We start from the raw sequence: 27,251 nt of genomic DNA, 5'->3' as shown, positions 1-27,251 counted from the left end.
CACAAAAATGAACACCACTTACGAAACAACATATTTCGGGCCCCGCGTTGTTGCGCCAAAATATTGAAACGTTCTTTAGTCAAAAGAACATGATTTAACTAAAAGAACAAATAATAAGTTCACATGAAAGACTCGAAAGCATACACGTGATGCCTCTCAGGGTATGGGGTAATATCTCTCTTCGTTCGTTGGTCAAAACAAATCAAAGTCAAGTTTTCGCTAAGAGAAAAGAATTATATTTTACGTCTTAGCAAAATAAATACTTATGTGCATAAAATCCACTTCAGTCAAAGAAATAACAGCTTCTTACAATTAACTTAACCACTCTTTAAAACTCGAAGCCCGAACTCTTAAGTCAAGACAAAAGACACTCGTAATTCCCATGGTAACAGGTCTTAACAAGATAATTATATACAGGTTAGTCACTATCCTGACATTATCAGTGATAGGTAAATTACAAAAATTATTATTAAAGAACAATAAACATTTGCACAAGAGAAAAGATAATTAATAACAATAAATATTAACAATAAATATTTGTACAATGGGAAAGGACGTGTCAATTGCCCCCTCCGAAGAAAAATCAAAATCGACGACGAACTGGAAAACTTTCAACAGTCTAGGAGATTTTGGTTTCAATCTCTGGAAAACAGTTTACAATTCTTCATGTATTTAGTTCACAATTTCTGAGTTAAAACTGGTCGTTTGAATAAAGATTCATTTTTTTGTACAGCATGGGACTTCTGATACATTTTATATAGACGATGACACTCCATACAAATAAGAAAACCAGATCATGTAAACATTCAGCAGCCTATTCAAATATGCTCTCGTTCTACAACATGTCGTAACCACAAACTCATAGAAAACGTTTCCAGTGCCAGGCCTTTCCAAAGACACCTTCCTATTGATCGTGAAGATTTCAACTTAAATCGGTTCTTCGTTCCAATGTCAGTAATTTTACTGGAATCAATCTTCTTTTTCATATCATCTGGTGAAGGAATCCATTTCTAATGGCTAGCTTTAAATTTCCGGACCCTTATTTACTTGTCTACGGAATTATTATCTTCTAGCTTCTTTTAAATCGACACTCCGTCCACCATTAAATATAATATTCTATGTATAAGACTGATTTCAGTTTTATACTTTCGTAGAAACGAATAACCTAACAGTAGATTTTATGGTTAATTTGTAACAATGAAAACTTCCACTGGATTGGTGCTTTCAATAATTTCCAGCACTGAGTTACGCTTACAACACTCTAGGTCTAAATTCTAGTTCTAGCTCACTGAATTTTAAACTGAATGGCCTGCCTTAATTTACACATAAATTCTGATTTGTTACGAATATCAGCATAACATCTTTGTCCTCAGACTGTAAAATTTCTCTTCTTGCCGCCAATTCCATCCGAGACTACCTAACATAAGGGGACGTTTCTATGCTAGGCGAGGGGTAAAATCCCGCACCTGGTCAAGATTAGATCCGGTGTCCCAACAGAAGTTCCTCGTTACTGCCACACTACGCTGTTGCTCAACGCTGGGATATGGTTCAACAATGTCTGTCTGCACGCCACTGCTCGTCATATGAGGCCCGGGAGCATTATTGCTATCTCTCGGAGGAGATAAGCGTTGTTGACTCGGCGAAGAAAACCCGCTATTAGGATACTGTCTATCGTAAGGATTACCTCGGGAAGCTGGATATTCTCGTCGTGACCTAAACTGACGCTGTTGACGGTAATTATTTCCATTTCTAGGGTATGGACTCTCAGCTGGGTTACTCCTATTTTGTTGCTGAACTAAGCGAATTCTAGACGTTCTTTGAACATCTCTGCTGTTTTGTTGAGAGTCAGTTTCTCGTCTCCATGTAGACCGCCAAGCATCTTGTTCCTCTGCTTGCTCATATCTCTTAACAAAATCCGCTAAGAGATCCACGGTGTTCGGAGCATGAGCCAAGCACAATTGCTTTACTCTAAAAGGTAGCTGTCCGATGATTAGGTTAACTACTTCCTGCTCGGTGTAATGATTACTCAGATTCCTATAGGCAGAGTACACAGACCAAACGTATTCCTCCACATTGTTATCATTCTGCTTATTGTACCGCCTAGTCCTCACAGACGCCAATTCTCTCTCTTTCGCTTCTGTTGAAGCAAAACGCTTCTTGAACTCTCTGCAGAAATCAGAGTAAGTGCGGAAATCATTCTTATGCGAATAAAACCAGTGATAGGCCTTTCCAGTTAACAAACGTGGAATGATTTCAAGCCTATAATGTTGAGGAATCTGTAGAATTTCAAGGTTTGTATTCAATTCCTTTAAATATATTTCAGCTGAAGTAGCGATAATATTGCCGTCGAACTTTCTCATAGAATTGATGTCTGCCATTCTAGGAGTTACCCCAGTGTGTACCATGCGTGAAGCAGGCTCTCTTCTGTTTCTTCTGCTGCGAGCAGTTGATTCACTGTCTGAGGAGCTGGATTCGTTCATCTTCTTGTACCTCTTTTTCCGTGAGGTTTTTCCTTGTAGGTTTGAAGCTTCATCTGAACAGATGGGATAAAATGTCGATCTTCCAGAACCTTCATCAACACGGTGGATTTTAGGATGATCAGAGTTCGTCTGGATCTGTAACCTATTCAGCTGATCAGAAATATGAACAATTTCACTACAGATATGACCAACATCTGAGGAAAATTTGTCTTGTTTAGTTTCAACTGTTTTCCTCCATTCTTCGTCAGCTTTTCGGTATTCCTCGGTTTCATTTACATTCTCAGCAAGTTTCTCTGCCACTTTGTGATTAATGGTATCTTCTAACTTGTCTGTGATAACAGTTACCTGGTGATTCACATTTTCAAACACTTCCTTTCTGAAACTGCACTGTTCTTCAGCGATTTCCTTACGAAAGTTACCCTGAGATTGTTCAACCTCTTCTCTCAACAAGGCAATTTCTTGTTGCACATTTGATTCCACTTGTAGAGAGTTTGCTTCACATGTCTGACGTAAGTTAACGATCTCTAATTGAATGCTTTCTTTATCTTCTGTTGATTTTCTTCCATTTTTACAGTCAAATTGTCCAGTCTCCGTCCCATCTCCAAAGCAGATTCTGTGAGTTTCGAATAACCCTGTGAAAACTTCTCTTCTAAGCGCCGTTCTGATTCCACCAGATTTCTACCACTTTCCTCTAACTTTAAGTTCAAACTGCGTTCCAACATGGCTACATTCTCCTGAAACTTAGCTTCCAGATTGCTGGAACTTTCTCTAATGTTTTCCTTAATTTTAGTTTCCATAGCCCTTGTACTTTCCTCCAACATAATCCGTATTGAAGAAAGCAGGTCTGCTGTAACTGGAACTGACTGCACTGGAGATTCATTTTCCTCAGCCGACGATTTACTTGCACTTCTCAACATCTTCTTATCCATATTTTTCTAGCACAGAATTTCCATCACAGTCACAAATCAATTACTCTTCACGAACACACAAAAATGAACACCACTTACGAAACAACATATTTCGGGCCCCGCGTTGTTGCGCCAAAATATTGAAACGTTCTTTAGTCAAAAGAACATGATTTAACTAAAAGAACAAATAATAAGTTCACATGAAAGACTCGAAAGCATACACGTGATGCCTCTCAGGGTATGGGGTAATATCTCTCTTCGTTCGTTGGTCAAAACAAATCAAAGTCAAGTTTTCGCTAAGAGAAAAGAATTATATTTTACGTCTTAGCAAAATAAATACTTATGTGCATAAAATCCACTTCAGTCAAAGAAATAACAGCTTCTTACAATTAACTTAACCACTCTTTAAAACTCGAAGCCCGAACTCTTAAGTCAAGACAAAAGACACTCGTAATTCCCATGGTAACAGGTCTTAACAAGATAATTATATACAGGTTAGTCACTATCCTGACATTATCAGTGATAGGTAAATTACAAAAATTATTATTAAAGAACAATAAACATTTGCACAAGAGAAAAGATAATTAATAACAATAAATATTAACAATAAATATTTGTACAATGGGAAAGGACGTGTCACCTTCTTGCGACGCACTTCACTGGAGCTCGCTCAAAGAAGGAGTCGTTGGTTTCGTGCATTGTGGCGAAGGGGAAGGACTGCTGCTCGAAGTTAGTTTGAGTGAAAAGGATTAAGGGGAGGGAATTCCGCCTACTACTCCACTTCCCACAAGAAAACCAGAGAAGAGAACATAGTCAGCAGTAAGAAAACAATGTACCGGGCAGGGTGCGAATTCATTGAAGACTGGTGGGGGTGGGGGAGAAAGATCTTAATGTATTTCAACTTTTTTTTTATGTTAGATATGTTTGTCAGATTCTGAGTCCTTTCTTTGTTTGATTCAACACGTATCCAGGGAAGGGGCTCGGGAGGCTGAAGCCCCCGAAACCCTACAAATGTGTAATTGAAGCCCCCCGAAACCCTACAAATGGGTAATTTAAATAGTGTATAATGGTTATTAATTTTACTTCCCTTGCAGGATTAAACATCTTGCATAATAAGTTGTAATATACTGAGAAATTTATCTTCAGGGATTCTACCCCACTCTTTTTCGCCTTTCGGTGGCGGCTTCTCATAAGAGATGAGCCCCTTCGAAATCGTGGGACAATCCTTCAACTTGAAATTGTCATGTTCATCTAACGCCCTTTTAATAATGAACACATTACTGCGACTGAAATGAAATAATATGTATTGAATATATAATTTTATTTGGAATATCATTCTCCAGGGTATCGTCACTCTCTTACCCCTCCACTTTCGGATGCTCATGCAATTAAATGGATAAACGGTCAAAGAAACACCGGAGGACAGGACACTAATCCTTGGACTGCGTAGAGTAGCATTGTATTTCACAATCTCTCTCCTGCACCCACCTTTTCTTTACGATATTGGTTTGGTGTCGTTTTGCCGAGTAACAGTATAGTACAGAATACAAAAATGGAGGGAGTACAATCCAAAATGTTATGTTACATGAAGTACAAACTTGAAGGCGTTTACCCCAGATTTGACTCGTACAATAATATAATAGACGAATTCCGAATCCACAGGCTTGACGACCGAAGGACAGTCCGCGACCTGCGGCTTCTCTGGAAAATATATAATGGGAAACTTTGCTCTCCTCTTTGGATTTCACAATTTAGATTACGCGTACATAACAACAAGACGAGACCCAATCATCAAATATTTTTTTTTTGTGAATAGAGCGTGAACACTGTCAAGAAATCCCCTATCTGGAGAATGAGTGTCCTCTACAATGCCTTAGAAAAGCGCAACAAAAATATTGATTTATTCTGTATGTCTTATCAATTCCGGATCTACAAATCTTGGGCCCTTTCGCAAAATATAACCTACTTACTTTGACACACCACACACACACACACACATTATTGATTGATTTTGTGTTTTAAGTCCACTTTACACTTTATGCACAGTAAGGCTAATCGGGACTGGACATACATATAATATATATATATATATATATATATATATATATATATATATATATATATATATTATGTGTGTGTGTAATTCTTGATCTCATGTTGACAAAGTCACATACAAGGGCATACAGGGTTATTCGAAAGTCCCTTAACACTCCCTATAAAGAGTAAAGGAATTAGGCTTGTACATGACAGAACCAGGTTAGGCTTAGAAGGAACCACATTGGTATGTTCCAAGCGGACGTCCGTCATATTGGTGGCCGCCATATTGAATTCAACTCAAAACTTATAAATGGGAAGGGGCTGATGTGCATACGGAGGTGGGAGGGCTCAAAGGTAAGTAAAGCATGCATACTGATTTCTTTTTGTTTGCGGGCGGGGGGGGGGGGGCAAAGTTTATTATTTTTAGTTTGGACCTAATGCACTTGAGTTAAAATTTGAAAAATTGTAATATGTAATTATACAACATAATTCTTTACATGTAACTTTTTTCTAAGAATTTGATTATCATGTTCCGTTTATAATATTTATTCCTACCATTCTTTATAGGAGCTTAATATCTTCACACACATATTTACATCAAAAAGGAACGCCCAAGATAAAATTTTCTATCCATGCGAGGTCGATTTTTGGCACCCCAACTGTCCACTTTGTCACCCCCCGCCTCAACTTTCTACCCTGGTCTCACTACTTTCCACCTTCGGCTAATACAAAATATGACGTGCTGTATATGTATTTATGATTTAAACAACGATAGCCTTGTGTTTTCAATGCCTTAACTTCAAAGAACGCGTATATTGTACGTTGATATCAAAATGACAGTAGCCTCTTAATTTCAATTGCTACATGATTTTGCAATATACATTTTTCATTGAGAAGTAACTTCAATCAATTTTTCTACACAAATCCAAATCTTTATATAACAAATATTCACATTTATGTAATCAGAAATAAGGATTTGACTCTACTAAATCTCGACGGCCCGTCTGGCACCGTTGAGGGCCGAGTGTGGTGCACCGGGCATTCGCTTGGGTCGCCCGGCCCTTAATCCGCTCCTCCATACACACACAAACACGTATTGTTTTAATCGTTGGTTAAACACTGGTATAAATATAACACTGCAACTTTCAGCCACGTCAATGCAGTATGATGTAGCACGCACATGTTTACAGGTACATGTAAAAAAAAAAATCTATATTTATATAAAACAGTAGCATATTGAAAACAGATATTTTCACTCTATTCTCGCACATATCCATTCATAATATACCATGCGTTTTCCTTAATTCATTGTCGGTTTGAAAAAGGAAATACTGAATTAGTAAACTTACAGGCACAAGGAAGACACTCAAACTGAGTAATATTCCCACATTATTGATTCTACCCATTTCAGAACAGAATCCTGCATAATTTCCCACCTCTTGTCTGCGAAGGTTCTCTGTGCAAGAGTTACGTAATATGTTGAAAGTTATAGAGTGGGCTCCCTATAGCGGGGGGGGGGGAGCAAACGAGAACTGGAGGGGCCCAGGCCTCCCTGCCCCCCTTATGTTTCGGTGCCCGTGGTGATGCAATATATATATGACACTGTTTTGTCACACCTGGGAAATGATACATTTGTTACAATCATGAAGTCATAACATTTTCGTGATTAAAGATAGGTTGAAGAAACCTTCACCACTGAATTTTTCGTGAAATTGTAGCCTAATATGATTCTAGTCTGATTGCCACGCGGGAGAGCCGGGGTGGGTGATCTGAAGTCGGAATTTTTCCGGCTTTGTCCGCACATAGAGCGGCTCCAGGGCCCACCCAGCCTCTAATTAAATTGTACCAGGTGGAGGGTAAAGGCGGCCCGAAGCGTGGTGCGGATCACATCAATTCCAAGATGTCAGACATCGAAAATATGTGGGACCCAACCCCTCTATACCCTAAATGTGCCTATATAGCACGGTGCTATATGCACAGGGAACTTTAACTTTACCTTTATATATTGTATTCGTTTCTGAACCCCTGAGTAACTTTTTTTCTTTATATATATATATATATATATATATATATATATACATACATACATACATATACATCCGCGAACCCTCTACTATGTCAATGGCCGAGTGCCCCCTGAAGGCTTCCTTGTCTCCGGGCTCCCCCGCACTGCGGGGTTTTGCGGATTGCAGATCCGGCACTGTGTCTTATATGCAATTTTAAAACGCTATAATAAAAATACTCTCAAATAACGCACACTGAAGCATGTATGATAACCTGTAGGACACCTCTGTTCCATTATGTAACATGAACTCTCTAACTGGGCATTAGCCTGTTGGGTTAATTTATGTAAATAAATAAAGAAAGAATGAAATAATTTCAGAAAGACATTTCAATATGGAAGAGCAGAGAAAAGGAACCCTGTATGTTTCATCGGAGCTTGTTTCCACCTACGAAGTTCCTTTTACGTTTCTTCTCACGTTGCGAAAACATGTAACAGAAAGGGTTAAAATTGAATAACCCGCCCATCCCTCCCTTGTTGTTCTGATACTGTATTGTTGCTATAAATAGAGTTGTGCGCATTCATTTGTGGAAAACCGCCACAACAATACAGCAAGCAGAAAGAAAAACACGGTCGCTGCTCTCTCTCTCTCTCTCTCTCTCTCTCTCTCCCTCTCAGGTGTTTGGGAGTCGTCGACTGGGAGCAGGAACTGCCGGAGCGTCGAGCGGTTGGCAACACAAACGCAAAGCTCACGACTCCGAGGAACGGCCACAGAGGAACTTCTCGTTCACTCCGAAGGAGTGAGCAGTTCACAGCTCCCAAGAGGGAATCGTAATATGACCAACAACCCGAGAAAATATTTTCATAATTCGTCACCATAACCAGGAAGACTTACTTCGTGTTTGATACAATTACTCACCTCCACCATATTGGAACATGTATTCGTGGCTGATGACACGTCCGTCTTCCAGAAATCTCTCTGGTCGGAAGTTTTCGGGGTCTTTCCAGTAGTCCTTGTCCATGTGGGCGGAGTACACGTTTACCCAAATATTTGATCCCTGCAGAAAAGAACAAAAGAAAAAAACATGTTCAATCCAAGCTGAACTGCTCGTCATCACCAAACAACAGAAATGTGGAGTAATAGATACACCGGAACACGCCCTTTTAACTTGCGAGAAATTTGACGACGTCCGAATTCGGCGTCTGAGGACCAATTTAAGAAGAGGCTCATTCCAGCAGATGGCGAGCTGCCAGCAGACCTTCAATATCGTCAACAAGCTTGCGGATATAATATCAAGCTATGAGCATTTCGAGTATAGAAGATCAGACCCCACAGAAAGAGATACCACTCCTGGCTCTACTATACGTGGGACTGTCGCAGTTCAGGATGTAGTTAGGAGATCAACTCGGGTACTGAGATCAGCCATTACTGTGACCACTGAGGAAGATCATCAGCAAGAAGAAATCAGGTACTACGAGACAGGACAACTTCCCTTAATAGAGGACGTTTCTTCATAACCTCCATTAGAGGAAAACAGTCGGAAGAATTCGAAGCAGATTCGTAGTGCAGACCTGATTCCAACACTAGAGCGGATGTTGTGGTCTTCATTAAAGGGCACTCCAGTTTTCTACGGGCCCTATTGGACCCTGAATTATTATTCTCTATATTTTATGTATTATATATTATTCTATATTTACCATTTGGATCTTATTCTATATTAAACCTATGCATGCTTCTCGAAAACTTCTCTAGATTCTCAAACTCTAATTTCAAACATCTCGGTTTTATCTTAGGTACCGAGATTTATATTACTCGCTTATCTTCTTATTCAAACTGGTGTAGAAGCGGAGATTCCCAGAACCTAGTTAACCACTCTAAAGTATATCCTTCACTCCGGGACACGAAGAATACCGCACTCAGCAGAAGCACCAACGACAAACGATAGCTGAGTGAGAGGGTATAAGAAGTGAGAGTGGCGAGTGGTGGCGGGGGTTCGCACCTTCGTGTCCCCATAAAGTAAATGCAACTCCAACGAGAGTTTCTTACCTTTGGAAGAGTATAGCCATTAAATTCAAAATCCTCTACTACTGTTCGTGGAAAGACTGGAACAACACATGACAGCCTTTGAATTTCGTGGATTGTAGCCACAGTGTAGGGCAATCTGAAATGAAAAAGTTAAATCCTCAATAAATTGTCTCTGAGATACATCTATACACTGTCTGTAAGAATTTTAATATGATTTTCTTATGAAAGGGTGAGGATGTTGTCATCCAAAATCATCAAGATTATTATAAAATGTATCTATCTCTTGTATCTACTGGTTAGTGCACAAACACAAACACACACACACACACACACACACACACACACACACACCCACACACACACACAAAATCACACACACATAACCCTATATTACTGTAAGTTCTAGCAGATATTTATCAACGTTATTCAGAAAATGAGTTGAATATTCTAATCGTAAAATGTATACAAATGCATAAGTATTATTATTAATGCTGTATATTACATAATGTATATAATTTAGATATTTTATTAACTCTTTTTATAATTAATTTGGTCAAATGACAAATAACATGATAACCCAAAACATGTATTATCTTGATATAATATTGCATTCGCTATTGTCTTAAATGTACAGCATTTTTTCAGTGCTGCTATAATGTTTGACAATTTCATAAACGTATTTCAAATATATATGTACACACACACACACACACACACACACACACACACATATATATATATATATATATATATATATATTTATTACCTATTCATATCATCTATTGTGGGGAGTCTCTCTCTTCCAAGAACACAATCTATTTCTTGGTGCACTTTCTTCTGGACTTCTGGATTCAGAATTAAATACAGGATACCAAAACTCAAGGTGTTACTTCCAGTATCTACTCCAGCAATAAGAATGTCCAGACATATATCACTAATATGAGTATCTGCAACAATCAATATGAACATGTTTATAAAATAAAATTTATACAAGAATGTTTTGTGTTTATGACATCATATCATTTTACCATCATTAATAATTGAAGTATAATCAAGTAAAACTTGATATAAAGAATCCGCATTTGGATACTCTTTTATTTTATATCCCTTGGGAACAGTGCCACTTTTCAAGGTCCAGTTTTGTCAGAAATGCTCCAAATAGGGTAAACTTTCATACTAAATCAATAAATCTATTTTTAAAAATGAAAAATAATAGATTTGTAAAAATAATAATTATTTATAACATTTTATGATAATAACTGCGAATTGATTACCTGATTACCAACATCTCGAAATGTGGTCTTCCAGAATGATTTTTTTTTAAGAAATCGAATTGAATTGCTTATATAATAGTATTTACCTTTAGTAACTTCCTACATATAAAAAGTATTATTTTAAGTATTCAGTATTTCAAAAATGGTAATGAAATCTTCTATAAAACATTACCTAATATTTCAATATATAAAATATTATCATTTAATTCGGGAATATTTTTAAGACTTCTAAGTAGGACCCACTTTTTCATTGAAAATGGATTTTACGAAACATTTAATTTTAGAAAGAATCTGCACATAATGCACGAAAGCATGTTTCTTTACCGTATTTTCCAGGTCGATGGCACTAAGGTTATATTAAACATTCCCAAACAACTGAATCATTGTTATCCAAGTGTTTAGTAACACGGATTGAGGACATGTCTATAGATTATTTTAACAAGTTTTTCAAAATTACATTGCTATATATTGCATGAAATCCGAATCCATTCCCACTCAAATCTGAACACATGCATTCCATATTATTGAGAGAAAATTTACCTGTGAGTTTAATGCTAGGGTTTTCCTCAGTTTCATTCAATAATCCGTCAATAAGATCACGAACACATCCTTTCTTGAAGTTTTCTCTGTGTTCTTTCAGAATGCGCTGAAACATAAAATGCACTTCACACAATTTGACTTACAGATACTCGGATGTTATCAATTATTGTGACCAGTTCATAACGGGTCTAGAAGAATAAAGATTTTCATTTTACTCAAAGCTGAAGTTTTAAGGTGTTTACGCACAAGATTATATTCTATTAAGATGTATTCATTTTACATGATCTGTTACTTAGAATGTGTTACATAACATTCATATCTTGTCTTAAGTATCACTGTCCTTAACAATAAAAGTACGTATATTGATACTTCTTTCTGCTATCCTTTATTAAGAAGTAACAAGTCGGCCATAATCCTAACGAATCGTTATAATAAATCCAAGGCAGAATAGGCAGATATTTACGGAACGACGAATATAACACATAGAGGTTATTTGAAAACTGATATTATTATGCATTAAAGTTTTATGCAAGCAATTTATCACAATCAAGTTAAGTTGAATTTACTCTTGGCAAAGTTTCGTTTGACAAATATTGAGATATATATATATATATACTTAGTGACGATATCGTTGAGGTAATACAAGATCGATGTATTGTTACAACTCTTCATTTTGTGCAAATTTGTGGGAATCGTTACATTTTAGTTGTATTAATGAGAATCATGTGATCAGTGGTAGTGAAGTAAGTCCTCCCAAAAAGTGAAAATGAATAAGGCCTTCTCTTGCAGTGCTTCTAGGTTATAGTTTTCTCATAAATATATCAATATATTTAAGCATGTCTTAAAAAAATTCACTTTCAGTAAGATGAATTAAATACTAAATACACGAAGTGATAGAAAATTTCATGTCTTTGGACTGCTCTTTGTTCTGTATAAATAATCACCTTGAAACACTTGTAACAATAAGTAAGGAGAGTGCACATATGAATGAAAATGATACGTATGGAACGCTTCAAAATGTCTGGCATTATATAGCGGAGGAAAGGATATGCGTTCAAACACATTAAAGAACTCATCACTGAACGTTCCCATTCGTCAACGAGTTTAAGGAACTTTAGCAGAAACGGGTCGTCATACTCGAAAATGTGCCATCCTATCAAATCCCATATGCAGTTTATAGCTGGTGCACCGAATGCATTGTGCATTTCGACTCCTTCTTTCCCAGCCTCAATACTTTGCTGCTTAAACCTGGAAACCAGTTCCAGTGCAGCAGGTTGTCACTTAGGATGTTTGTAGAACACGAGTGAGCAGGCTGTAGTCCTTTTTATTCATACGAAATGGAGTAAATGGCCTAAAATGTTTAGAAATAAATAGCTATTCAGTTTGATGAAGAGTTTTTCTCGGGATATCAAAAAAGCGATTTCCGGATAGGCTTCCAAACTTTCGAGAGCTAACATCATTCTCAACTTTATCTCATCTCTAGAAAGCCTATATAGAAATCATCTGATATCCCTAGGAAACCTCTTCAATTAACATTCGCTGCCAGGATAGCATCAAGAATTATTTCAGCTATTCAGTTTATTCATAAGATCCTTCACCTCAAGTGAAAAATCAGAAACACTAATTCAACGGACGGATCCAACCCTACACATTCCATCATTCTCATAACCCTGACGGGTTCGAAACCCGGCCTAGACATGGATGTTTGTGAGTGTCAATTCATCAATTTCATCATATCATCACTCATCACCATCTTCCCAATTAGCCTAAAGTGGCACAAAAGCGAAGTGAAATCAATCGAATCAATCATAATCCTGACAATATTCAGTACTCTGAGGTTCAATGACAGATCAAGATATTAGCGCAACTTATTACATCATCAAAATGATCGACAGAAATATGCTTAAAACTAAAATCACAAATACCATCAGTCTGGAAAGAGCACACTCCATAGCAACTTAAAATTAAAGCATAAGATACTATATGATTATTATCTAGAAATAATAATTACCTTAAAATAACTATCCCCAATCTTCGCAACTCGCTTTTGTGCATTATAAGAGGAAAACTCTGGCAGTATATAGCGGAGGAAAGGATACGCATTCAAGCACATTAAAGAACTCATCACAGAACGTTCCCATTCGTCAACGAGTTTAAGGAACTTTAGCAGAAACGGGTCGTCATACTCGAAAGTGTGCCCTCCTATCAAATCCCATATGCAGTTTATAACTGGTGCACCGAATGCATTGTGCATTTCGACTCCATCTTTCCCAGCCTCAATACTTTGCTGCTTAAACCTGGAAACCAGTTCCAGTGCTTGGTCAAGTATCGTTGCCTCCATCGATTTTTGTCCAAAGCCCAAAGTTTTTAACGTTTTGGAACTCATTTGTCTGTGTATTGTCCACGTGTGGCCGTTTGCGAAGAACACACCTGAAAAGTTAGATGGTTAACTATTAGACACAAACCATAAAAATTAACGTTGATTTTATAGGATGGATCAGTGGGGGAAAACTAGGGAAGTCAGAGCTTGTAAACTACAGAAAATACGAAATTTTAACCAAAAATTACTGGACATTTCGACTAATCCCAAGTTACATTTGTCCTCAAAAGTCCTGTAATATGTCGTATCTAGAATTAAAGATTTGAGATAGACTTTCTGAATGTGTTCAACATTCCCAAATATTAACGTATATGTGAGGTGTTCTGTGGTTTTCGGCAATTAACCATGGCTGCTAAATTCTTTGTAGACAGACAAATCGCACCTTTATTAATAATATATATAAGATACTCAATGAGAGGCAAAAGTTTGCTTTTATATTATGGCCTTTTATCTTTTATAGTACGGCACAAATGATATTGTAACACTTGTTCTGAAAGGCCTCCGATGATTACGTCATCCAAATATAAAGACACACCAGGATTAGCTCTTAATATTTTTTCGCAAGACATACGAGAAATATGTCACAACTAATAGCGATTCCAAAGCAGTGTCGCAAAATTGAGAACTGACGACTGTTATATGCTGTGACTCTTCAGTCAATATCAACTGACAATGATGATCTACAATGCGATAACTTGTACAGTCGTGGAAATAAATTACTGCCCAATAAGACTACTGGTATTAAGGTTTCAGGGGGGAAGTAGGGACGTATTTTCACCGTGACTGTACATCCTTTTCACTTCACATAGATATCTTCAGCTTTGGGTATATCAAATTTCAAATTTTAGTTATTTTTATTGACAGAACCAGAAAAATCAAAGATATACATGTGAATTTTGAGTGACAGTCCAACTAATTTTCACAAAATATCTCATCGATTGTGTTTGTAATCTATCAATTCATTGTCTAACATCCCTATCACGAAATTAGTGTTCAAGGTAATGATACGCGGCAGTTTCATAGATCCGTTAACTTAGCCTGCCACTCGTCTAGAAAATTAACCAAATTTTGTTCATCGTTAGTGCTGTTTTCTGTCGTAAACAGTTTCGTTAGTGGTGCTATATTTTTGGAAGAAACGCAGTTCCAAAATGGGGAGGGATAACCACGGTTTTCGAATTTTGCAGAACACTCGCCAAACTTTGCCCATTGTTACTGCTACGTTAGTGTTGTTTTTCTGCCATAAAGAGTTTCGTTAGTGCTGCTATATTTTTGGATAATATTTTTTCTTGTATGTATGCTTGCATTGTATAATTATTTCTCTTATAGTCTACGATTGTTACAAGCATAAAAAAACAGTTTCTCGTTTTGACGTTTCAGGAGAACCCACACTCCCTTCATTAGACATTTTTTACAACTGTGTTTCTATGCTTGTAATAACCGTAGACTACAAGAGAAATACGTAATATATTTTTGGAACAAGGCCGTTTTAAAATGGAGCGGGCTAACTTCACGATTTTCGAATGTTTCACCTGGTGACGGATCATCGCGAAATTGAATTTTCGTATTTTATGTAAAGTACACTAACAATATATGTCCAATAAAGTTCTTGCATACAAGACACTGTTTCGTAACTGCGATTGTATATTTCACATTACAACTGTAAATAATAAAAAAAAATAATCCGTCGCGCAACAGCCCATGAAGGGCCTAGGCATACCTACCGACTGCCGGTCTCTCTCCCACGCTTTCCTTCGTCACCTCTAAGCGTGGAGATCTTCAACCAGGATTGGAATAATCGGGGGGGGGAGGGGGGCGGCCCGACGTATCCCCAGCCGTTATAGTAGGTCTCCGTGACCGGATTACGCTCACTCACTCGGAGCTCCCCAATTTCCTCACGATGGTGGGTTGCCACCGGCCCTATACGTAAGCCGAATAAATTCCGACCAGAGCCGGATTCGAACCTACGCCATCCCGCTGCGAACGATCTCAAGACGAGTGAACGCCTTAACCCGCTTTTTTTTATTTATTTGAAACTATTACATATTATTGTGCATGTTATACATTTAGGTCTCTTTTACAACGAGGGATCATTTGGTATTCCTGGTGCAGGCGATTGATAAATTCGGTGTGAAACTCTTGTTGCCTATATATGGATACAAAAAGGGCATATTGGCCTAAGAGCCATTGTACACTGTGGCGTTTTGTTCTTGGATAATATGCAAAGGAAGGATACAAAAGAATATCTACTGAAATGTTACGTTCTGATGTACGACAAATTGTACTCACAAGTTTTTTGATATATAACCATGATTTTTGGATTATTTGACATTCAGTAAGCTTATGCACTAAATTATCCTGTACATTACATGTAGCACATATTGGAGTATTTACTAATTTTATATCATAAAGTTTAGCTCCAGTAATGAATATTTGGTGTACAATTATATACCATACTGATCTGACTCTTAACGTAAGGTGGCGGGCCTGTATATTATTCCATACTTCCCGCCAATTGACTCTTGGATTCCGATCTACAATTTTACACTGTTTTTGTGATAGTGAACACATTCTTCTATATATTTTTGACGTCTCTTGCGTTGGAAGGTTGGGAGATTGTATTAAAGCGTAACTGATATCCACTATTGTATTCTTAAAATACCATAATCTGTCTGGAAGTCTTGTAACATCAATGGGGGCCTCCAATTGAATGTTGTCCAAGGCGTGTCTCAGAACTTTACTAGTGAGGCTGTTTGGGTGTTGAATCAGTGTCGTTACATCAGCTTGAATACGTAGAGCCTGACTTTTATATTCCACGTTTACAAGGTTCATTCCCCCTTCTTCATAGGGTAAACAAAGCGTTGCGTGATTTACACGCAAGATTTGACCGTTCGAGACAAACCAGTTCACAGCACTCTTGAGCTTAAAAATATCCAGTTGCCGCAACGGGAGGATTTTTGCTACATACCACACCTTGGAGAGAGCGTACACCTGTACAAACGTCACTCTTGACTGTATACTAAGTATTCGAAATTTATCCATTTGTAGAACTGCTTTAACACCATTTATCACTCTGTCATAGTTTAACTGGATCATTCGTTGAAGGGAGCGCGCGAAAATTATTCCAAGTATTTTTATCGATGGAACAACATGAAATTCTCCACTCTGAGGGTAAGTTATATCCGGGTTTAAATGCATAAGAGTTGATTTTTTCTGATTTACTGTGAGCCCTGAAAGGGGACCAAATTCCTGTAATACTTTAGACGTTGCAGCAATATCAGACTGCGTATTTATTAATACATTGACATCATCAGCATAGGCCAACACCTTTGTGTTTATATATTGTATGGTGATGCCTTGTACTTGCTTTTCTAATGCTGAAAGGAGGGGTCTCAATGAGATACAGAAAGCTATCATCGATAATGGGTCACCTTGTCTTACTCCCTTGTGAATATAAAGTTCTCTTGTCATAAATCCATTTATTTGTATTTTGGATGTTGCGTTACTATAAAGGCTTTTAAATGCTGACAAAAAATGTCCACGTATACCGTACTTTTGAAGCACATTAAATATGTAATCATGGTGTACCGAGTCAAATGCTCGCTCAAAATCTATTGCTAATATAGCATTTTCATGGTTATTGCTATTGACTCTATAACAGGTAAGCACTTCACGAAGCGTTTGTAAGACATTTGTAATTTTCTTGTTCATACCAAAAACATATTGTGTATCTCCAACTAGTTTTTCTACATAGGGCATAAGTCTGCCTAGCATACAGCGAGAGAATATTTTATAATCAGTACATAAGAGGGTAATGGGTCTATATTGACCAACTTCAGTGGGTTTCACACATTTTGGTATTAAAACTATAATCCCAGTAGTTGAGGATTTTCCCATTTTATACCTTCTGAACACTGCATTTATCCATTCAGTTAGTGTTTTTCCTATCAACGTCCAAAATGTTTGGTAGAGTTTGTTTGGTATCCCATCCAGACCAGGTGCAGAAAATGGCTGCCCCGACTTAACCGCACGGAATACTTCTTCGCTTGTGTAGTCGTTATTTAATTGTTCACTTTCCTCATCGTCAAGGACCTCGGACAAGGATTCCAAGTTATACGTCAAATCTACATTATGTGTTATTGGTTGGGAAAATTGATTCTCAAAATAGTTGTAAAATCTGTTACGTATTTCTGGGGCTGTTTTTATTTTAATTTCAGAATTATCGTTTATATCGCTAATAAATTGTCTTTTCGCATTGTGTCTTTCTTGCAGCACATGGCTTATAGATGCAACCTCTTCTTTATCAAAGTGGGGGAGTCTGCTGCGAATTTTTACACCTTGTCGTCTTTCAGCTGTCATCCTCAGCAGTACAGCTTGTACACATTTTACCTCTGTTTGCACTTGTTTCCCTTCAGTGGCTTCATGAATAAGTTCACGCAGCACACGGTAATAAAAATTATATTTCTTATTCCATACACTAGAACGTTCCTTACAATAACTAAGACAAAACCGTTTTATGTCCGGTTTAAGAATTTCATCCCACCAGCGAATTATGTCACTTTGTCTGGTACGGTGTGCTTCCCATACATTCCATTGGTCCTGAAAGGCTCGTTGGAAATTTGCATCTGTAAGGATAGAAGCATCCCAGATACCCCTATCGTCCTACATGTAGAACACCTACTCAAAAAAATATGGACGTAGTTCAAGGAACTACCAACAGATGGTGCCTACATCTCTACTTTGTAGAAGGTTTGTCGTATCAAATCGAGCTAGTGTTCGTTGTTTCACTGCCATTCGTGTTGTGTTATGCAAGAATTAAGTTGAGTAATCAGACAGAAAATGGATAATTACCGCTTCAAATATGACAGGTAAGTCAAACACACATTATTTACAGTGCTTTTGAATTGGTGGGCTGATTATTTGTTTTAGTATATATCCAAGATGTCTATAAAGTTTTCGTTGTTTTGAGAACAACTGTCAAACAGGCTTGCCAACTGCTGAAAGTTAGGTGTCCTACATGAAGGACGCCAGGAACTTGGCTATCCTTTATCAATTGCAAAGAATCACTTAGTCTTTTTGAATTCATGACTATCAGATCTAAGAGCCTGTGTACTTATGAACTATAAAAGTGACTGTATGTCTGTGTGTGTGGGGGGGGAGCAGGGAGGTTAGTAATAACCTGTGTTTATGTTTTTGCAAGCCAATAAGTCATTCTTGGAAGAGAATTGTTACAAATTCGTTTGTTTTATATATAATCAATTTTATGCTTTTGGCTGAATATCACTTTTTTTTGTTTCAGAGGGCTTACTCTTCATACCATTATGAGTATGATTGAAGAGGATGATGACGACATACCAGCCAACGGTGCTACCATTTGTCTTCAACCACCAGTCAACTCCTGTGGTAACATCACGGATGAAGATTCAGGAGAAGAAGATAATGTTTCAATAAATCATCTTCCTGGTAGCCAACTGCGAGCAGCGTCCGAAATTCAAATTGAAGAGACTGGTGATCAACATTTACAGGAATTTCAAGATTTCGCAACAGATGGGAAAGCTGCCACAGAAACTGTGGGAAGTGATGCGAGTGAATTGCCCTCCCCTCCTCCCGTGAAAACACGAAAGATCTATTCGTGGAAAAAATGTGATTTAGTTGCAAATACACCTGTTTGGCCAGTGCAGTGTTTGGTTGAAGATCAAGAGAGCCCTCTGGAGTTGTTTTGCTCAATATTTGATCAACAAGTGATAGACATGTTCGTTTCCTACAGCAACATGTATGCAGCTGCAAAGAACAGTCCAGCAGATATCACTTCAAACGAAATGAAATGTTTTTTTTGGAATTCTTCTCCTTAGTGGATACGTACAAGTTCCTCGACGAAAAATGTACTGGGAAATGAGTTCTGATGCTCATAATGACTTAGTGTGCAAAGCCCTAACTAGAGACAGATTTGATTTTATCATGTCAAATCTTCACATAGTTGATAATAATGAACTGGACCCTGCAGACAAATTTGCTAAGGTTCGTCCGTTGTTTGATATTCTGAACAGGAAGTTCCAAGAGTTGGCTCCACTGGAAGAAAACCATAGTATAGACGAAGCAATGGTCCCTTATTATGGGCGTCATGGCTGTAAGCAATTCATTCGTGGAAAACCGATCCGCTTCGGTTATAAACTTTGGACTGGTGCTACGCGGCTGGGATATGTAACTTGGGTTGAGCCTTATCAAGGTGCTAGGACGATACTCAATCCACTGTACAAGGAACTTGGTTTGGGAGCATCAGTTGTACTTCAATATACAGATATATTGCTAAGTATTAGTCCTGATTCTCCTTTCCATTTGTATTTTGATAACTTTTTTACGTCCATTCACTTACTTCAGAAGTTGTCAGAAAAAAATGTGAGAGGAACTGGAACTGTGCGAGAAAACCGAATTTGTAAGTGTCCTCTCATTGAAACACGAGAAATGAAGAAAAAAGACAGGGGTTTCTTTGACTATAGAGTGACGGGTGACAAATCCATTGTTGTGGCTAAATGGCACGATAACAGTGTAGTGTGTTTAGCTTCAAATGGACATGGAGTATTTCCTATTCATTCAGCAAAAAGGTACTCCCTGAAGGAGAAAAAGAACATACAGGTGCAGCAACCACATTTGGTTCACATGTACAATTCTAATATGGATGGTGTAGATCGTTGTGATCAAAACATAAGCCTCTACCGAGTCAACATAAGGGGGAAAAATATGGTACTTTCCTCTTCTTGCTCACTGCATTGACTTAGCAGTAAATAATGCATGGCAAATACACAAATCTCGCAAAGGTGAACTGGATCTGCTTTCTTTTCGTCGTCGAATTGCAGCATCCCTGCTTGCAAGCAATGCCAGAATCTCAAAACCAAATTCCAAAGGACGCCCAAATGCATCTGGCAACGAAGACGTGCGATACGATAGAATTGATCACTTGGTAATACCACAAGAGAAACAGACAATATGCCGACAGTGCCATGCAAAAGCAACAACAAGGTGTGTAAAGTGTGACGTTGGATTGCACGTAAAATGTTTCGTGGATTTCCATACTGTGTAAAACATATGCAATTTAGCAAGATATTTATATCATTCTCATTCCTGGCGTCCTATATATAGGACGGGCCAAATAATTGCCCAAATATGAACGAAAGTGTATAATTATTTTTTTTCACATATTTCAGTTCGCAATGAAACATTTTATGCAAATAAAAGTTTGTTTTTATTTATAGTCCTCTTTTAGGGTTATCTGGGTTAATTTCCAGTAGCCATACCCTCTAGGTACTATTGGTATATCCACATTTATCGCCATGATTATGGCACTATGGTCTGAAAAACAGGTGGGTGTTATACTAAGTGACTTGATTTGTTGGCGTAAATGTGGTGTTACATAAAATCGATCTAAACGGGAAGCACAATTATTACGAATGTACGTGTACCCTTTCTGTCAAAAATATTTGTCATTCCATACATCTGTAAAATTAAACCCATTTACTATTTTTTGCAAAGAATTGGAGGTATTAAAGCCAGGTCTTTGGTCCTGCTAATGCAGGACACAATTGAAATCGCCCGCGCAAATTATATGTTCTCTTGTACCCTACATTTAAGTAGCGACATCCGTCGCAAAAAACGCATCCCTCTGTTTCCTAAGTTGTGTCCCTGAAGGTGCATATAAATTATATACCCAAACATTAGCTATTTTTGTGAGATAATTCTACCATTGGGATGGCACATCACATTTGTTATCGGTACGGTGTTACGTACTAACAGGGCTGTTCCTGTCGCTTGAAAGGTCGCATTATTATAGACTAATATGTTTGGGGGGAGGTTAAATGCTGTTATTCCACATTCTTGAAGAAATGCTATATCTAAAGATGATTGTAGGAAAAAATCTCCTAGCGCCTTTTGTTTAGTAAAAGATCGCATTTTGTTAATATTGATCGTAGCTAAACGGAGAGTAGTCATCATATATACAATTAACAGAAATTTAAGAACTAGGGTGACCCAACACTGTGAATTATACATTTTGCCCAGAGGACACTAATATTCGTACACTGTTTTTCCACTCACTTCCATGCCACGAAACGTAAACCTTGCATATGTGCACGGTACCTCGGTCAAACACGTGACCAAGCATCATATACCTTTACTCATTTTACACATGCTATTTCTGACTTTCATTTTTACTTGCACCCACACATTCACTAGACACACTAGGGGAAACACTGAATTTGGATCCGATCACAGGTTGAAAATCAACACTCGGGGCCAAATTTGTCACACTTTGGGATCTGGTTATACGCACTGGGGAGGGGGCTATTGCCTGCTGCTTCACGTTCTTCTTGTGGTGGGGGTTAGGTGCCACATTTTGTTGTACTTTTTTCTTCTTCAACTGCTTCTGTTCCTGGAGTCTCTTCACATTTGATTTTCTTTTGGCATTGTCCTTAGTTCCTGTTGTGGTTTCACCAAGCTGAACCTTGTTTTGTTGATCTTCCAGTGTATGGGATCCTCCTGCTTCGTACATGTCAGTCTCCATTTGAAGATTACTCTTAGTGTCAGACTCGCGCATCGCTTGATCAATTGTTTCCAGACTGTCAGTCACCAACACGTTATCCCGTACGTCACTGTGGAGGTTGTCCAAAGATGCCACATCTCCCGCCCACGATGTGCTGTGGATAGACGCAGGTAGAGGTGTTTCCTTGGTAGGGTCCAGTTGGTGTTCTAAAACATCAGCATTTTTCGGCTCTATTTGCAGATTTTTATCGCGTTCACTGTTCACATTTTTTTCTTGCAACTGCATTGGAATTGGCAACACTGTAAATTGTGTGTCAGCCTTTATCTCCGTCTCATGCGCTGAACGTTGGCTAGGTGTTCTATGTACCTTTGCTGCATATGACTGCCTAGGCTGGATTTCTACAGGAGTAGCACATGCTCCAATATTATCTTGTATCACTCGCTCCCCCATAGCACCACGTCGTTGTGGACAAAACTGTGCTGTGTGTTGAGTGTCTTCACCTATTTTACAGGTAGGTTTCTGTCCATAATATGTTACCCAATATTGCATACCCTGTATTGATACATAGGACGGGATTAGCTTATTCAGAACCATTCTCACCAACTTAATGCCTGTACGAGTTTTATAAATATGCTCGTCCGAATATCGCTCGTCCACCGGAGGGGTCTTAATTTCACCATACTGCGCAAGCACTGTACGGATATGGCTATCGGTTATTTCCATTGGTATAACATGTAGTCGCACTAGTGTAGTTGTCCTATCAGCCCAGCCTAATCTAATTTCATGTTCATCATCCTCATCACAATACACTAACTTCCCTTCACATTTATTAATTAACTGTTCGCCTAATAGACGCGTCACTAACTTAATATATACACACTTACGGTATTGGTCCAGTTCAATACTTAATACCTGGTCTTCAGTCAATGCTAGAGTATCCCGTATCCAACGATGAAGCATCAACGATGATGGGCACTTCTTCACACTTGAAAACCATAACTTTAGCGTATTTACGCGACGAATTTCCAGTTTCCCTTCAATTCAACAACTTTACGTAACTTGAAAATTTACGCGTTTCGCGTCGTCTAGCACGCCAGAGTCCCGATGACTCACCGGTTCACGAGCAGAGGCACGGCGATGTTGCTCGCGCGGGCACTTCCGCTGAACTGTCGGCTACGGAGGAGGACACACATTACAACTGTACTTATCTAAATATAACATAACTCATTTTGTAACTGACTGAGACGACTTCCAATTTCAAATAACCTAATTGCAATTTTTACAACAATGATTGCGAGGACATATATCTCTCTCTCTCTCCCCCAACCTGTGTGTGTGCGTGTGTGTATGTATGCTTATAACGAGCATATATTTGGCATCTGAAATTGAGATTGTAGGATTTAGCGAAATATAATGTGGATTTAGCGGAAATCAGAGTTGCTCTACTGGCAACATTGTGTCAGGCTAACAGTAAGAAACAAAAAAGCAGAATGCTCCAGAGTGGGGGAAATAGTGATTTGACCTTGGAACGCCAATATTTGAAAGCGGATTATAATACTCAATCTCTCTTGCAATTTACATAAAAAATTGCAAATTTGATCAGTCAATTGTAAATCACTCTTATTAATAACTATATTTTTAAAAAGGATTCTACGCCAAACTTTACATTATTCTTATAGACTGGAAATAAATTTTATAACAATATTTGCCTAAAGAATAGTAAATCAGTTCTCCCATACCTTCGTCGCCCGCATAAAGGTACTTCATTATTCCCACGGCTATTCTTGCTTGAGTCTCTTTACTGGTTAGAACTTTCTTCACTGCACTTTGACCTGATACCACGAACTGAATGATTCCTGACTGCGTTACTGTTCCAATTTCACCATATATCTTGTTAAATTCCAGAGCTACAATTTTCCATGTACGGTGTTTGTACCACAGATACGCAAGATGCAACTGGTTTCCAATAAATGGTATGCTTGGTGGACCTTAAATGGAAAAAATGCTGTTAGAAATTGTGTTTTTTATATTATACACCCTTACAAGAAATGTGCCTTACAGAAATACCCAGATTTTAAAACTATACTTTTAGTCGTAGCAGGGAGGGTGTCACCTGCTGAAATGAGATGCATGCAAGTAGATTTTCTTATGTACAGAAATGCTAGAGTCTGTTAGTTACTTAACTATATGAGTACAACTTTATTACAACACTTGCTGCAGTAAAGTCATCTCCTTCTATATTTGGGGTGACGATGGACAAATGTGCAAAATGTGATTCATTCTCGAAAAGCCTTTGTGTAATATAACCATATAAAATAACTCTTTGTAATTGGTGAAGCACATTTTAACTATGTAATGTAGGTTAATTAGTGAGTGGTCTATCTAAATTAAAATGACCTGTGACTTTTTATGATTCTGTTACTATTAGCAGGGGCATAGAAACGAGCAATAAGTTGCTCCATATTGTTATGAAAGGGATAAGTTAATAATTCAACCTTGTTACGGCAAAACAAGAAATGAATTAATGAATGAGTTAAAAAAATTTGGGTGCGTCGGCACATATCTTAATTATTATCTAAAAGTTCTTAACTGAAAATTCAAAATGTGTGTTAATGGCCCCATGTGAAAGCTTAAATGTTCAGAATTTTAAGGGGACTTCTACAGACCGTAAACAAAATGTTAGAAGGGTAAGAAAAAAGTAAGAACTTTATCAGTAAGTGTGTCAAAAGGTTAGACACTGTCATCATACCAACATGGAGAATGAGGAGTTGTGAGAAATAATAGCGCAATTTAATAAAAATGATAAATAATAATCGTAAATTTTAAACGGTGAGCACAGTAAAAAAACCTAAACCAGCACAAACTGCAATAAAAACTAAAAAATTAAACGGAAAAATATATACAAGATTTACAAAAATACAGTGTGAGCAACATATTTACATTTAAAGTTATAGTTTACAACAGTATCTTCTTTATAAGTATAATGCTGAAAATTTGTTATTTTAATAATAATCCAATACTTAAATAAATAATAATAATAATAATAATAATAATAATGCTCAGTGATTCAGGTGAAATTAGATAAAAGAAACTACAACAGGAAAAATCTAGGCGTTGCATATAGATGGATTAGAATGTATAAAAACCATAAATTAACCCAGTCATATAACACAAAGTGTTTCAATTAAGCGGGCATACATGTTTACTGTCATTCCTTTGACAAAACTTCGATATTTATTGAAACTTGGATTGATGGCATGTTGAACACCTAAAAGGCACAGACCATTGCAGAGTCCGAAAACAATATAAATATGAAAATCAGAAGCATTTGAGATATTGATTGGATCTGTTTTTCACATTGTTTTGTAAGCAAATTCCATCAATATGTTCTGTCACCTGAAATAAATAATACTGAAAACATGTAGATGACTGATCGGTTGTTTCATAAATGGCAGTGTATAACGTTATCTTTGCATAATGTTTCATTCACTTAAACAACCCAGATAGCACGTAAGTTAACTGGACGGGTAAAAAGTTACAGTGGTGTAAGTCACTTCGTTAAAAAGAAAAACAGTCTGACTCACAGCATTTTGCTGATCAACACAACAGCTGTTTCCTTTATTACAAGACCTTAAACTCAGGGGGGGCCACTCCGTGACTTGCACGTTATTGGCTAGAGCTTATGACGTCACCAAGCGGACACGAGCGGTTGAAAGCTATGCGTAGAATGTAGCAGATGGCCCATGAAACGCTGTGTTTTCATGCATCTTTTGATATTATACACCAAAGCTGTTAATTTGATTTGACAGCAAGAGATCAAATACGCGATAGAAGAATACATTTATTCCAAAACAATGCATAGTTTATTTTTTGCGTGATATCTTGTCCCTGCAGACTGTAGTCCACTGCCGGCTTTTCTTTCCAGCTAACCTATTGCATTTATTTTAAATGTCTCATTCTAAGGAAAGTTCTTGTCCGGGCATATTCTGATATGTCTTTTTACTGAATGTCCTGGAATTTCCCTTTAATATTTTTACGCTACTTTTAACATTCTCCAGTTGATCGCCACGATGAGGATAAATTTGTTTTTGTTATTTATCGTCTTCTTCCACTTTTGGCTAATCGCGACGAACAGGATGAGTGATGATTAGTTTAAATTGATGAAGGGACACTCGTAGCAGGCACGTATCCAAGGGGGAGCTTAGGGGGCTCGAACCCCCCCAAAAGTTTTCTGTTTACAATAGATAAAATGAGGTATTTGGTTTCTTGTGGTCGGAAATAAAATAATGTGACGATAATTTAAGGAGAGGAATAATTATCGAGTCAAGCACGTATCCAAGGTGGGAATCAGGGGGCTCCAGCACCCCATTCAGGAAATTACGCTACATAAAATTAGGTTCATGGCTTCTTAAATAATGTGATGATAATTTGAGATAAATAATTTTCGAGCCAAGACACAGAATGTTCTAGAACCCTGTTATTGTTAATAGTGCGCACCCAAGGTGGGATCAGGGGGCTGGAGCCCCCCTTAATTTTTTCAGTTTACACTACATAATTTTTTTTTTTTTTTTTTTTTTTTGATTTGATTTATTTTATTTTACTTCGCGTTTTGTTCCTCTTAGCTAATTTACGAAGATGGGAATGAGTGATGAAATGATGAAAATGATAAATGGACATTCACACACAACCATGGCCGAGTGGGATTCGAACCCGGGACCCTTGGCGTCGCAGCGCGATGTGCTAACCACTCAGCCACAGGGTCCGGCAAAATTAGGTTCTTGTTTTCTAAAATAGTCTGCCGATAATATATAAGGAGAGATATACTTACCAAGGCAACACGGAGAATGTTCTATAACCCTGTTGTTGATAATATTGCATTAAAACTTTTTGGAGCTTTCGGTGTTGTCGCAACACTATGCAAAGACTTGTCAGCATTTGGAAGCTGTAAACGTAGCGCCACACGTAGGACGATTCATTATAATTTTTTAATCTCTGGAAAGCGCGAGAGGGAACGTTCTTGAATAAGAGAAGGAGTCGAACTACTGGCAACATTAACGAATCGTTTTATCTGTGG

At 37.8% G+C, this 27,251-nt stretch overlaps 1 protein-coding gene across 1 annotated transcript in view; it reads right to left on the bottom strand.

The window, feature by feature from the left end:
- LOC145991759 (methyl farnesoate epoxidase-like) overlaps positions 1 to 24,639 on the bottom strand; it is a 28,926-nt gene extending 4,287 nt beyond the window's left edge. The window contains exons 1-7 of the mRNA XM_083127811.1: positions 24,600 to 24,639; positions 23,917 to 24,165; positions 13,279 to 13,697; positions 11,268 to 11,373; positions 10,220 to 10,400; positions 9,475 to 9,589; positions 8,347 to 8,485 (exon numbers count right to left, since the gene is read on the bottom strand). Of these exons, the coding sequence (XP_082983937.1) occupies positions 8,347 to 8,485; positions 9,475 to 9,589; positions 10,220 to 10,400; positions 11,268 to 11,373; positions 13,279 to 13,697; positions 23,917 to 24,165; positions 24,600 to 24,639 (1,249 nt within the window). The remainder of the gene's footprint in view (positions 1 to 8,346; positions 8,486 to 9,474; positions 9,590 to 10,219; positions 10,401 to 11,267; positions 11,374 to 13,278; positions 13,698 to 23,916; positions 24,166 to 24,599) is intronic.
- Between the last annotated feature and the right edge of the window lie 2,612 nt (positions 24,640 to 27,251).

The sequence above is a fragment of the Lepisma saccharinum genome, chromosome 8 (genome assembly GCF_977018435.1).
Source record: "Lepisma saccharinum chromosome 8, izLepSacc3.1, whole genome shotgun sequence".
Classification (NCBI taxonomy): domain Eukaryota; kingdom Metazoa; phylum Arthropoda; class Insecta; order Zygentoma; family Lepismatidae; genus Lepisma; species Lepisma saccharinum.
Note: the sequence above shows the minus strand (reverse complement) of the source record. Positions and strands in the feature narration are given on the sequence as shown.